Below are 14961 nucleotides of genomic sequence, written 5' to 3'. Positions count from 1 at the left end.
CCAATATGATTTTTGGGTGCCAATACCGATTAAAACAGACAACTATTGGCCGATACCGATATTAAATGCTTGTATACAATACTATACAGTTGGCCTATTAGCTAGTTTATTTCTGCATCAAATAATTTGTACTGAACATGGATTGGATCTATTTAACATTCAACTGAACAACATAATAAGAAAGGCACAAAGTAAGATCAAATTTTCCGAGATTTTGAAAAAAGCCATGCAGACCACAGACATTTACTCTTACTCAGATTGCATGCCTCACGTGAATGAATAATTTCTCACGTGAATAACTACATGATTTACTATTTTTTCCCCATTGCACATCTGTGCACAAACTACAATTTGTATAGATTTTATTTTGTTTTGGGAAGAATTTAATTGTTTTGATAATGAATTTAAAAAAAGGTTGGATTATGCAACAGACATGCAACTAATTGCCTTCACACAGTTAATTAATAAACAATCGGTATCTGCCTTTCTCGTGTTATTGCCGATACATATCACCGGCCGATACATCTGTGCATCCCTATTAAAAATGCATGACACGTTAGCATCAGTGAAATGAAAAGCTTATTGACACATCCAATTTGACATGTTTGGTTGTTTCATAAAATAGAGGAGAGCATTGTTTTTATTCAAACAACAAACAACAAATAGTCCCGTGAGTAACGCAATGTGCATATTAGTTTTGCTTTTGGTGTGCACACTGCGGACACCATTATCATAACGCAGGTAAAAACAAAAAACCTGACCACTTAGAAAAGTGATTATTTCACCTTTCTCACCAATAAGTTACACAACTTTAGGTATCATTTTTGGTCATAGCACACACAACGTCAGACTATATTTGTGAACAATTTTAATATTTAGAATTCAGAGTTTGTAGACAATAAGTATGAGAAGAAGCAAGTTTGTTGATTTCATTATCAACCACTACTAAAAATTTAAATGTCTGCAAATTGTCATATGCATGGTGTATGAAATGAAATAGGAATCCCATTTTAAAATGTCATTTCGGGCAGGAAGGACGCAAAACCAAAACATCAGTTGCACAAAACAAATCTTTCCTTTACCTGGTCGTCTACACTGACATTTCCACTGTTTAGATGTCATGAAACATGTTTGGGAAGCACTTCCTATTCAGTAGACTTCCAGTGGAGGAGCCAGACACAAACCGAACTGCTGTTTGCAAGTCTGACAGCTGACATCACCCAATTCCCAGCCGGAGCATAGCTGAAGTGTGTGTGTGTGTGTGTGTGTGTGTGTGTGTGTGTGCGTTCGTGCGTGTGTGTGTGTGTGTGTGTGTGTGTGTGTGTGTGTGTGTGTGTGGATCATGGCCAAGGTTATCACAGTAGAACCCAGAGGCAGCAATTTGACAGTCTATTACTAAGCATTCAATGACTGATGAAACAGACACAGTCTGCTCTAAGTTAATGATTCATCTACAGAGGTCGCGTGGTCTAATTCACTTCTCCTTTCGCTTAGAAGAAAAAAAACCATCACCGTTCAGATCTGCAACAGATAAACGTGCCTTTCAATCAAAGCCCAGAGTCGCTGGTTTTAGTCACCCTGCATACATCTTAGTGTCAATTATTGACAAGTGACTAATTAGCTGTGGCCTTTTTAAGCTTTTCTCTTAGTTTGGAGCGGTTTAAATATGCGGAATCGATACTCGCTCTGATGCCCGGCCTTCGACTGTAGACATAGAGTCTGGTCCCATAGCATAGAGCATCTATCAAACAAATTAAGACTTTCACCCAAATTAACATCAACTTTAGCACATTATTCCTTTTCATATTGCATAACCATTTTAGACTTTGATATTCCATAAACAGTAAATTCCTTATACATTCTGATAAAAATTGTATAGATTTAATAGAAAAAAATACTCAGTGTATCCAATTTAAGAGGTGAATATTGTATATAAGTGTTTATTGTTAAAAGTGAATACTGAATATTGTATATCACATATGTCTCATGTTTAAGTAGGTAACACTTTAAGATTAGAACATGCATTAGCTAACATCAACTAACAATGAGCAACATAGTTTTTCAGCATTTATTAGCAGTGGCAGCTGGTGACTTTTTTTCGAAAGCGCACGATGTGAAGCTCGTGAAAACATGTATTTAGCCCATCATGTCAAAATATGTGAAAAAAAATGGTTGCTTGTCAATAGCATGGTTGTAGTACATTGCGATTACAGTGACAGCCAAAACACATCGACCTATATGTAAAATTAAATAAAACTTTCAATATATTGTAGTTAAACTGTATTTCTTTAATGGTTTTAGTTGATAAGATATGCTTTTGATTATTGAAATTTCATTTAACCATTAAAAGTAGAATCCAAAAAAAGAAAATGAAAAACATGGTATTTAAGATTAAAGGTGCAGTGTGTACTTTTTAGAAGTATCGCTTGACAGAAATGCAAAATAATATACTATAAAATATATATTATCAGAGGTGTATGAAGACCTTTTTAGAATTAACTTTTATGTTTTTATTACCTTAAAATGAGACGTTTTTATCTACATACACATGGAAGTCGCCATTTTGTGCCGCCATGTTTCTACAGAAGCCCTTAACGGACAAACTTTTTTACTAAGTTGTGTCCGACGATGACATGTTTTTCCTGTGGCGGCTACCGTAGCTTCTCTATGCGTTTCAAAACAAGGGGTGAGCAGTGGACTGAGCCGTTGGTTGCAATTCACAACCTCACCACTAGATGCCGCTAAAATTTACACACTGCACCTTTAAATAAAACGGAATCTGGGAAAAAATAAAACGGATTTCATAGGGCCCTATAAACGTATACCCTTTGTAAACGCATGCCTCTCCAAAATTCTGATGTAAATAACCCAGAATATTTCTTAAATAACAACTAGACAAAACTACCTACAGTAATACGGTTTATGATACAGTGACATTCGTGTGCATGTGCCCCTGCATGCATGCATACATACATGATGATCTCATTTCCCTTCAGGCAAAATGAAGGAACATGACCATGTTTGGTCTGAGTATCATGTTGCTTCATATCCCTTCTCATCACATGCCAGCTCTGTTTATCACACAAGGGCAGCATGGATGAATTATGACGGTTCCTACAAGATGCTCTTACTGTAATTACACATCTGCCAAACACTGTGAATTATTCAGTATTATGTTTATGCAGGCTCTTAAGGCATGAAATAGTTAACATAACTGCCTAACCAAGCATCAGATAGCCTCAGGGGTAACTGTGTGTTTCTGGTCAGACCTCTTCGAGCCAGGCAGGTGCAATATACTGAATAAAAACATACATGGAATTTTCCATGCATTTCATGGACAGAATTAGCTGTTTTCATTACATAGGTAACAACACACAACCATGCCAGGTCAGTCATGTAACAGTGCTGTTACATCACCTGGTAGGCTGCTGACCTATAAAAAAATCACTGGCACCAAACCAATGACCCATCCAAATGCATTGAATGCATTGTGACAAGCTTAATGTAAATCTTCATCCAGTATAACTTCGTATACATATTTCAGTGCCCTATTAGTTACTGCCCTACAGCCTCAGAAGATAAGAGATGGGAAATTGAGGACACAAAATGTGCCAACTTTATACAATGCACAGACTAGTTAGCATGCTAATATCTGACAGTGTAGGAATCAGTGATGCGCGGGTCAATGTATAAACATTTTAAACTAACTCGCCCACAAAATATATATATTTGTACCCGACCTGCTTCCTGGCCAGCATTTTTTAAAAGTAGTTATTTTTTAAAATAGGTAATTGCCATCTTTATTTAAAACGACCCGACCGACCGTGACCCAAATATCATAAAAATATTTTTTGGATGACCCGCTCATTTTGGATCAACCCGCACATCACTGGTATGAATCAACAGAAAAAACAAGAACTGTTTTTTGCGCTATTGGGTGCATGTGAGTGTTAACAGAAATGCTATCTGTAAATAATGCTAAGAAATGCTAACAGTCAATAATGATGTCCCATTTAAGTTAGCAGGTAGAAAATAGACAGCAAGGCATTATGCAGTAGTGTACAGTACATACTTTAGCTTTGTCACTTTGGTCTGAAAAAGACTCCTCAAGTTGTTCCGGTAAGACGTCCTGACTGGGCTCCATCATCAGTCACATGACTAGTAGAAAGAGGAAAGAAAGACAGACCGACATATGCTCATCAGTGTTACCTAAACAAAAATCAATAAATGATACAGATAATCAGTAGTTAAAGGGATAGTTCGGCCAAAAACGATATTAAACCCATGATTTACTCACCCCCAAGCAGTCCGAGTTGCATATGTCCATCGTTTTTCAGACAAACACATTTTATGTTAACGAAAATAAATACCTTCCGGTAGCGCCGCCATCTTAATCGCGTCCGCATTCAGGATGAGAGCTTACGCAGCCTACGGAGGCTACTCTGCTGCTGCTCTGTGCCCCCGCCCTCCGAATTTGTCATACGTCGCTAAGAAAAGTGCGTACACTACGCTAATACTCTCTCCTGAATGCGGACGCGACTAAGATGGTGGCGCAACCGGAAGGTATTTATTTTCGTTAATAAAGTTTTAAATATGCATATTTCTACAACAACACCGCACGGATTACCCTCAGAAGACCTTTGTTTATCATCCTGGAGCCGTTTGGATTTAATTTGTGAAGGATGGACGCACTTTTTTTGGACTTGAAGGTCGTGGACTATGGGTGGACCCCGTAACATTACATTTAATCAACTGAGAGATCTAAAATATTTTCTAAAATATCCGAAAATGTGTTTGTCTGAAAAACGATGGACATATGCAACTCGGACAGCTTGGGGGTGAGTAAATCATGGGTTTAATATCGTTTTTGGCCGAACTATCCCTTTAATAGGGATCATGTTGGTAGAATCTGGTAGTGCTTATGGGTAAGATAAAACCTGACCCCTATTTCCCACTTTACACAGATATGCTTGTAAAAAACAAATAAAATAGAGTAATTCTTGGCAAATATGTCACCTCTTATACCTACTGTACTGAAATAAATAAAAACTGTATTGGACTAAACCAAAAAAAAAAAAAAAATGCTGAGTTGTTTTCAGCCCATTGTTGTGTACAATATGGACAAACCCAACCGTTGATTAAATATATATATATTAATTAGGGCTGTCAAAATTAACGCACTAATAACGCATTAATGCAAATTAATTTTAACGCCACTAAATTTATTAACGCGCGATTAACGCAACATGCAATTTCTGTTTGACCCTTGGTCTAGCCCACAGCTGGATAAATTGAGATGCATCAAGTGACCCGCCCTGTATAGATGAGGTTTTCATAAAAATAAGAACATTAAGCTCTTATCTAGCGAATCCAATGCTCTAAACGCGCAAGTGCGTGACCACGATATATATAGACATCTACACAAAATTACAGTTTTAAAAATGTCTGTTTTGACAAGAATTCACGGAGGTATGACCTATAATCTGTTATACCTGAAGTGAATGTTTGGTTAACTGTTGAGGAAAAGTATCTGTTGTGTATCATTATATTAATAATAAATAAATAAACTAAATCCTCATTTTCGTCAACACTTCAAAGCATGGTAAATGTTATTAATATTCTTAAGAAATATGTTTAATCTCTCTATACTCGTTTACATATGTGCAGCAAACCATGAGTGGGGCATAAACTTTCAAAAACAAATGTCACGTATAAAATAGAAAAGGCTCCATATAAGGGAAAAGAAATTGTAAATCAATATATTGTTTTATGTGAATGAGTAGGCAGGATGGTTTTCACATAATTTTGAAGAAAAAACTCTAGACTACTAGATCCTGTTTAGAAAAGTTTGGGAAAACATGTTTAGAATGAGATTTGTGAACTTATATCAGTGACTTAAATATTTTGCTTTTTCAAAAACACGCATAAACAGTTTTCTCTCAAAAATACAAACATGTACATACATGTTGATTAGGGATGCTAAACAATTAATCGTGATTAATCATTAGCAGAATAAAAGTTTTTGTTTACATCACATATGTGTGTAAACTGTGTATAATAAATATGTGTGTATATATATATATATATATATATATATATATATATATATATATATATATATATATATATATATATATATATATATATATATATATATATATATATATATATATATATATATATATATATATATATATATATATATATATATATATATATATATATATATATATATACACATAATATACAAATTCATGTATAATTTTAAGAAAAAAAAATGTATATACCAGTATTAAGTATTTATATTTATATATAATATAAATTAAACATAAATATACAAATGTATATACACATGTAAACATTTCTAAAACATATACATGCATGTGTGTACATTTATTTATACAAAGTTATTATACACAGTTCACACACATATATGATATAAACAAAAACTTTTATTCTGCTAACGACTAATCATGATTAATCGTTAAGCATCCCTAATGTTGATTATATAATATTGTAGCCCAGTTTGTGCTGAACACAGTGTTATGAGACTTTGCCATTAATATGTTTTTAAGCAACTGAAAAAAAGCACAAATGTCAGTGCATGTCAAAACTTCCCCAGGGCCCTAAAAATCCCTTAGACCCCAGAGGGTTAATCTCTTTAGACTGCCATTCAACCAACGGTCTGTGGGCGGGATGTCTGAGGCTGAGACTATACTGCACTTATCTTTATTATTTCATTTAAGTCATACAGCTTCTTTGCTGTACCTCATTAAATAAAGACCTCTACAAGGGTTGCAAATCACTAAACCCTTTTGGTGAAGCTTGCCAATAACTGTTGTTGTAAACAAGCAATGCTCGTGAATAAATGTTTAACTTTTTGCACTCCAGTCTGTTCTTGTGGGAACATCGGCTTTACATTTTCACGCCCCTAAACATGCAAATTAAAGCAACATGTGATTGGTTGCATCAGTCCAACGTTCTCTTAAGCGAACCTCGGCCACTGAAAGCTGCAAGAGGGTCCAGACCTTCTGCCAGCAGAATGCTATGCAAGATATTTTATCCAACCATGGGTTGAATCAACCCAGCATTTTAAAGTGCATACACAGATGGATTGAATTAACTAATAGTCAAATATTTTTGTTGTCGAAATAAAGCTGCTTGAACTCCGTTCCAGATCATTATGGATTATTTTAGCCTCTGAAGATAACACAGATGCAATGGCCTAGAACGCAAATCAAATGCATTCAGTTTTAGGGATTTACAATGAATGACCTTATGTTGGTCTTATTGTTGTTCACCTCAGCAGCAACACATGAAAATAAACAAAACAAGCTTCTTTTAATCCAACTGTGAATATATGATTGTTTAGCTGAAGTGTTTTGAGTCACTTACGTGATCACCATGTCAGAAAGCAGACGAGCAATCTTTAGCTTTTCCAAGGGCCACCTTAATTATTCATAGCCGGGGCTATTTGTGTCTATGGTCTGAGGAGCTGTTTCTCAGCATGCTAAAACCTTCACACAGCTGAAGCTAGATTGCCAGTTTTATGGGAGAGCATCTTATGAAACAAATGCTTGCCAAGTGACATACGGTGTCGGGTCAAGGCGCATTGGACAGTAATCAAGTACTACAGTATGTATCATTCAAGTATGAAAGCATATCTCCCAGTCAGACTGAAATGAATAAAATGTGACATAAAAGAACTATAATGTTATATTGTCCACCACTGGCCCTGAATGGCTTTCATTAAAAACAGTTTTCATTCACATGAATTAAAGCAGACCACAAAGCAAAAGGACTCAATGGTATGTGAGTTGGACGGTTGAAAGAGGTTTTCACTAATTGTGAACACATACTGCATTAACATACACATCTGTGACACTGAAGAAAAGCAAAGAGTTTTGTGAAAGTACAGTTTTATTTCAACTCTATTATTATTTAAATTTATATTCATTCTAATTCTAAACAGGTCTTTACCTAGAAGTGTTTACATTAATTTGTGAATAAATAGCAAATCCATGCAAATGCCAACATGGTCATAAAAAGTATGTCTTACATGTCAATATTTGGTGGTTTGGGCAAAGTCTCGGTTAAAATTTTTAAAGCACTTTTTTCCATAGTTAAGAAACTGCTAATTTCAGATTTGTCACATCCATAACGAAGAAATGTCACGTCATCAATAACATTGTTTTTTCTCAAAAATGCACAAACAAAATTAAAATTAATAAAAAATGAAATGTTCTTTAAAGAGCAGTCCCTTCTCCATTTGTTGGGTATTACTGATTCTGGTTTGTGCCTTTAAATTCACAGAATTTCTACAAAGTATTTTGTCTGCCAAAAACCCTTTTCCTTTTTGTCACATCCATAACGCATGCATGTTTCCTTATATGCTGTACTGATATTTTTCTGATGCCTGGACTCTATCGGTTTTGGCGAATAATCGGCACCGATAGTTCATTTGTGGAACAATCAACAATCTTAAAAAATCCAAGCCGATAGTTTTTCCAAGTGCATCCATTGCTTCATATCATTATGAAGTAATTAATTTGCTAAATAGATGCTGCATTAGTAGAGAAACAACAGCAGGAACCTAAGTTTGTCGTAAAGGCTGACAAGACAATAATATTAGTAGTACCTCAAACAGTTACACAAAAATACACACAGATAAATCCAACCCAAATGTTTAATGTTATGATTATTACTATCAATTTGCATTCGTTTATTTCCAGCTGGTTACATTTATCCATATTTTAGGTTAATAATGAGAGAAAGCAAACTATATGCAGCTGTCGGTTATGGTAACATATCAACCTAATCTAAATCTGATTTCAGTTCTTTTTCATCATCACTGCAATACATATTTTGTTATTTTGATTAGATAATTATTAAATGTTAAAACAGAAGCAAATAAAGTATAAGACAATACATATAATACACATTCACGTAATTTGAATTTTACCAGTGGGAGTATTTCACAGAAGCATTTACTTATTAATATAATTTATATATATTTTTATACTTTTATTTAATTAAGCACATTTTCATGATTTCACTACTGTTGTTTTATTACTTTTGTAATACATTTTATTACTCTTTCACTTTAAGTGTCATGTTTTTTTATCCAGTATCCATTTAAAGAACTATCTGTCGATTAGGGATGCTTAACAATTAATTGTGATTAATCGATAGCAGAATAAAAGTTTTTGTTTACATCATATATATGTGTGAACTGTATATAATAACTTTGTATAAATAAATGCACACACATGCATGTATATATTTAAGAAATGTTTACATGTGTATATACATTTGTATATTTATTTATAATTTATATTACATATAAATATAAATACCTAATATATAAATATATTATTTTCTTATAATTATACATGCATGTGTGCATATTTATATATACATAATTATTATACACAGTTCACACACATATATGATGTAAACAAAAACTTTTATTGTGCTATCGATTAATCATGATTAATCGTTAAGCATCCCTACTGTCGATTAATCGGTTATCGGCAAGCAGGAACAAACTTAGTTATCGGTATCTGAAAAATCCACTATCGATCGACCTCTAGTTTAGGAAAATAAAAACTGATTGTTCAATATATTGGTAATAAATGCATTTTCTGAAAATGTATATTTAAAGTTCTGACTGCAAATGTCACATCCATAATGCTGGATCTGCTCAAATATATACTGTATGTATGTTTATATGTGGATTCAGGTTAAACTGTAGTGTGTCTATATCTATAAATAATTAAATATAAATAATAGAAACCTAGAAGCTGTTAGGTTGTAATTTAACCTGAGTCTGGTTTGTTTTAAAACTCATTGTTGAGTCAAATATAAACATTTTCTGGGTTCATTTAACCCATCACCTGGGTTTGTCCCATATTGACCCAAATAACCCAAAGTGTATATATTTTTGTTACATACAGGTATGCATTTTTAACAAAGTGATCAAAAAATGTTGAATGATATGTCATAATTAAAACAGCATGAAGAAAACTAATTTAAAACAGATGATTACAAAAGAGAAATACTTTATCTCCCTCTGGACCATTTCTCACCACTTGAAGCAGTGTTAAATACTTATTAAAAGTATTACTCAGATTAAAGTCAACATTGTTTGAAGCAGCAATTCACTATTTCACTTTGAAAAAAAAAGATAAGTGGGACAGAGTGGAAGTTAAATATAGAGACATTACAAAGGACAAAAAATTAAGGGGATAAGTGGCGCAAATCAATCAAAACAATGACAAGCTAGATTTAGCTTGGGAAAACTGTATCAGCACCATAGCACAAAATACACTGCTAAATGCAAGGTAAACCACAGAGTGTGTGTAAGGGTCACTGTGTATGAACCAAATCTATCAAGAGCCTTTGTTTTTACATTTCCATATTTCATTTTGCTGTGCTACATCTTAGAAGAATAAACAAAATCATAGTCTGTGAGGGCTGATTGACCGTGGGGATCCAATTGCATGAAATATATAGCGAAAATTAATTAAGCGCTGCTCACAAGGCTACTCAACTTACCAATTTCTGCAATCACCAATGTAAAAAAAGTATGTACTACACAGAATCATTAAAAATTATTTTACATTTTAACATACGTGGACATCACATTGTTTTGATGTTTGCACCATAATACTTAATTATGTGTAACTGGAACCTGTTGTACACAAACGTGGACAATTACACTGCTTCATGTTCCAAGAAAAATATTTGGTTATTATATTTATTGGTTCTTTCTAACCGCAAAATAGCTGGAAGAAATATGAAAAAAAGACAAACCAAAGCTTGGGTCTTAGGTGGTTAAGAAGGTTACACAGTTGATACTGAATTGTATGAAGAAATTAATAAAAAAATGCATTTAAATGTCTCTATTGCCAGAACACATCTCTGTTAATGAGCGCTAAGTACTTAAATAACACACACAAGTTAATGTTTAACTATTTCTATTTATTTGCTATTTATTTATTGATTTGAACTCATCAAAACGAGACAACTATTGAATGAAACTAATTTAAAATGTTATCAAATATAACGCTGAAGCTATTCAATAAACCACATTTACTATAGGGCTTCACTATAGCTTCATTAATATGCAAGCAAATAATGAACCGTCTGCTTCGCATAATTAAACCGATGGCTTAACGGCAATGCAAAAAGGGAACTGTAATTAGAAAAAAATTACACTGCATCATGCTAATATTCACATGCTAATGGGATCATTTCTGTCGTATGCGATTACAACAAAATCCCTGACCTTCAAATGTCCAAACAGGTAAAATGTTGAATTGAAGAATCAGAAATGTTAAAAAATGTTGAACTTAAGAATCAAAAATGTTAAAAAGATAAAATAAAATAAAAAAAGATAAACCCTAACCAATGTTAATGACATGAGTTGTAGAATTTGTGAATTTGGGTGTTCACATAATTAATATGTAAGTTTTAAATTTGATTATTAGAGTTTTTCAAGTTTACTAAATTTCAATGCTGCTTGTAAAAAATATACTTCACAACATGCTGAATTGCTATTATCAATTTTAGCAAAAACTTATTTACAAGCGAGCAATCTTTGGAGATCTTGCAAATATTTGTCAGGAACAAGCCACAAACCAATTAGTTTACCAAAAGTATGTTATGTTGAGGTTTTATAATGCCTTTCCTGGTTACCATTAGTAATCTAAGGGTATTTTTACTGTGCTATCACAAACTGCTGACTCACATAAGAGATAAATGAACAAGCATTTTATTCATTACAAACTGTCTAGACTTTCTTTGTCTTGTTTTATCTTCATAAAATTTTTGTGGCAGTTTTTAAGGAAAAAAGAACAAAAATTAATTGAGGTATTTTAATGCTTTTTGTTTTAGATAAACAACATTAAAACATTTTCTTTGGTTTAACAAATGATGAAATAGTGAATGAAGACATATATGGTTACAGACAAAGAAGACAATTTTAAAACAGACAATTTAATAAACAACTTTTTGCTTTGTGAATGTAAATGTAAATATACACAAATATACATACATACATTTGTGTGTATGTATATCTGTGCACACCTATGTACACACAAATGCACATAATGCAAAAATAATGTGGTCCTGTATTAATGAAAACATATTTTGATTATAATGTAAATTTAAAAAAATGGATTGCAAAAAATAAATAAAATAGATATCTGTTAACCTATGGTCATGATTTTTAAGAATTTCATTTTCTCCAGCACTTTCATCAGTATGCAAGCGAATAATGAATCGTCTCCTCTGCATAATTAAGATGATAGCTTAACGGCAATGTAAGAAATAATGAAAGATTCCTATTACTAAAAAAATTACACAGTTTCCAATTACATTGCGCTAATATTCACAAGCCGAACGAACTTGTGTCTTAAAGCAGTCTTGCCGGCCGAATGAAACGGATCCGGATAATGATCTCAGCGCTTTAATTAACAACGGCTCTGTGAGATTCTGAGCGGAATTCTAAAGCAGGGGACAGAGCACCAGAGCCGGTGAAAAGCTCCAAGATCTCCAATCCCCTTCTCTACGGCACATAAGGACTCGAACCAATCCAGATGCCGGTATGCTGCTCCAAGCAGTTGTCACACGATTGTGAATCCTCTGTTTTAGCAGTCACATAGTGTCCAATGAGATCCCAAATCACCCATGGCTGTATGACGCTGGAGAAAAGTGATACTTGACATCCTCAGGGCAATAAGTAAGCCAAGCTTCGTGCCAACTCCATTTCAAAGAAAAGCATCCACCATAAGAAAATTCAAACAACATATAGACAAAATCCTGACGAGCGAAACCAGACACGACGCCTAGTGAGAAAATATTGTAGAGGAGGCCTACAAGACAAAAAGGGAAAAATAAAAAGTAACAAAAATTCCCTCACATTGCCATTTTAGTGCAGGACCACGTGAAAAAGAGAAGTTGATGGTCCACCCTTCCTCTGCTTTGTCCCTACAACAGTGTGTCACATTAAGGCGAGATCAAGTTTGCAAAATAGGCCAGTGATTAGGAAGAGCCAAACACAGAGTTAGAGCGCTGGAAGCAGCGAGAACGCAGACCGCAGGGCATGTCCCACGTTGACGGTCCTACTCCCGAAAGTCGCGGCTTTGGCCAAGGCAGCATTGGCATTCCTTGGCGCAGTAGAAGCATGTTCACTCACGTACCTACATAATCATGCATTTACATTTCCTTGTGAAGCCTATCGCCACGTCCTTCTTCCTCTCTCTCTGAGCTGCGATACGCAGCCAACATCACAAATGACTCCTCGCGCTCCTGTGGGGGAAGCAGCAAAGCTGGCAGCTCCTCAGAGGGGCACACGCTCAGCCAAGTGGGCAGGGCGGCACCCAATCGTGCATGGGGGGACGACAAGGAACTTGCTACTTCCCCTAAATGAGGCTTAAAAGATGTTGACATTTGCATTTCTCTTTGTTTTGCGCTAATGTATTCAATTTGCTGTTGTTTTAGAAAAGTGCCTTCTGCTGCCGCCCATTTGAAAGACGATTTATTGTGCCAGTTTCCCCCATATCTGCTACCCTGAACCCCCATCACCAGCTGCTGTCATGAGTTTTCTCCTTTCTTGTTATACTGTAGTTATCAGTTAGTTATTAAGGTATGGCACCTAAGCATCACCCATGCCAGTTTAGGAAGTAAGAGAGAGACTACAGGACAGAAAAAAATAAAATAAAATAAAAACGTAAGTTATGGGAACACTCAGAGACAGACGCAGGCACTCATAAATTATATGCTTCATTTGCATATTCCTAGCATAAGACATTATGCAAATAGCAGGCAATTTGCATAATGGATTCCTCTTGTTGCCCGAGTTGCCTCGTGCTCCTTTTTATTTAATAATGGGAAAAACAAAAAGATGAGAAAGTGGAAAGATTGTCACGTTGAGCATTTTTGAAGCTGTATGCAGGCGCCTCTCGCAAACACACACACAAACACACTGCTTCTCGGCAACGCGAGGACGCGCTTGCCAGAAAATACTGAGACAAAATAGAAAGTCAATTAAAAAAGACTTTACCCCGCATAGTTAAATCTCCTGATTAAAAGCCTAATAACACCATGTGAAGAAAACAACAAACTAGCACTGTGTGCAAAAATAAGACAAGGTGATGTGCTGATGTGTACACCTCTTAATGAGAATGTGATATCGTCTGTGTCCGAGTGCACCGCTGTAGTCGGATTAATTAATTGCAGAGAGCAAACCATGTTGTGCAGGAATCGCATTATTAAATAATTTAAAATGGTCTGCTTTTAGCCTCGTCAGCTCCAAATATAGAAAAAAAGATCAGAGATGAAAGTTGAATGATAATATCTAATAATTAACCATTTGATAATTACTTAATTAAATATGCCAGACGGTTTAAATTCAGTACTAAGCTGCGGAAAGATTTTCACCGTTGCTCATAAAAAAATAACAATATTTACGTAGAGATTAAAATATTTTTTTTACATCTTTTTAATTCCATACATATTTCATACTTCTAATTTAATGATTATGAATAAATAAAAATGCATTTGCAAAGCATATGAAAAAAGCACTGCATTTAGCTGAATCAATACCAAAATTGAAAACTTTCCAGGAGACAGACAAAATCTGATTGGTGTGCTCTGAATGATAGGTGACTGATAGTGTTAAGGGGGTGATAGTAAAAATCGTAGCTAGAAAAAGGAGGTGGTTACCAAGAAGACTTGTGATTTACAAAAAAAATGCCATGCAACGTTCTGCGGAGGCATCAGACAGCAAACGTCAAGTGTGTTATACAGCTATAGTCCAATAAGCAGCCTCCTTTCCCAGAGTACACAGGAGCGGTGGCAGTGCTCACTCAGGTTTACCCCTCAAATGCTGGGCTACAGGGCTTTGAGCACCCGCATGTAGGGAAGGGTGAAGTAGACATGCGGGCGATGCCAGGC

The 14961-nt window shown here is 34.8% G+C and overlaps 1 protein-coding gene across 1 annotated transcript in view; it reads right to left on the bottom strand.

The window, feature by feature from the left end:
- pmfbp1 (polyamine modulated factor 1 binding protein 1) overlaps positions 1 to 14961 on the bottom strand; it is a 222662-nt gene that overhangs the window by 184495 nt on the left and 23206 nt on the right. Inside the window, exon 2 of the mRNA XM_073813011.1 lies at positions 4073 to 4158. Coding sequence (XP_073669112.1) covers positions 4073 to 4147 — 75 coding nt within the window. The 5' untranslated portion in view covers positions 4148 to 4158. The remainder of the gene's footprint in view (positions 1 to 4072; positions 4159 to 14961) is intronic.

Source organism: Paramisgurnus dabryanus, chromosome 2 (assembly GCF_030506205.2).
Source record: "Paramisgurnus dabryanus chromosome 2, PD_genome_1.1, whole genome shotgun sequence".
In the NCBI taxonomy this organism is placed as follows: Eukaryota; Metazoa; Chordata; class Actinopteri; order Cypriniformes; family Cobitidae; genus Paramisgurnus; species Paramisgurnus dabryanus.
The sequence above is the reverse complement of the archived record's forward strand: the minus strand, read 5'-3'. Positions and strand labels throughout refer to the sequence as shown.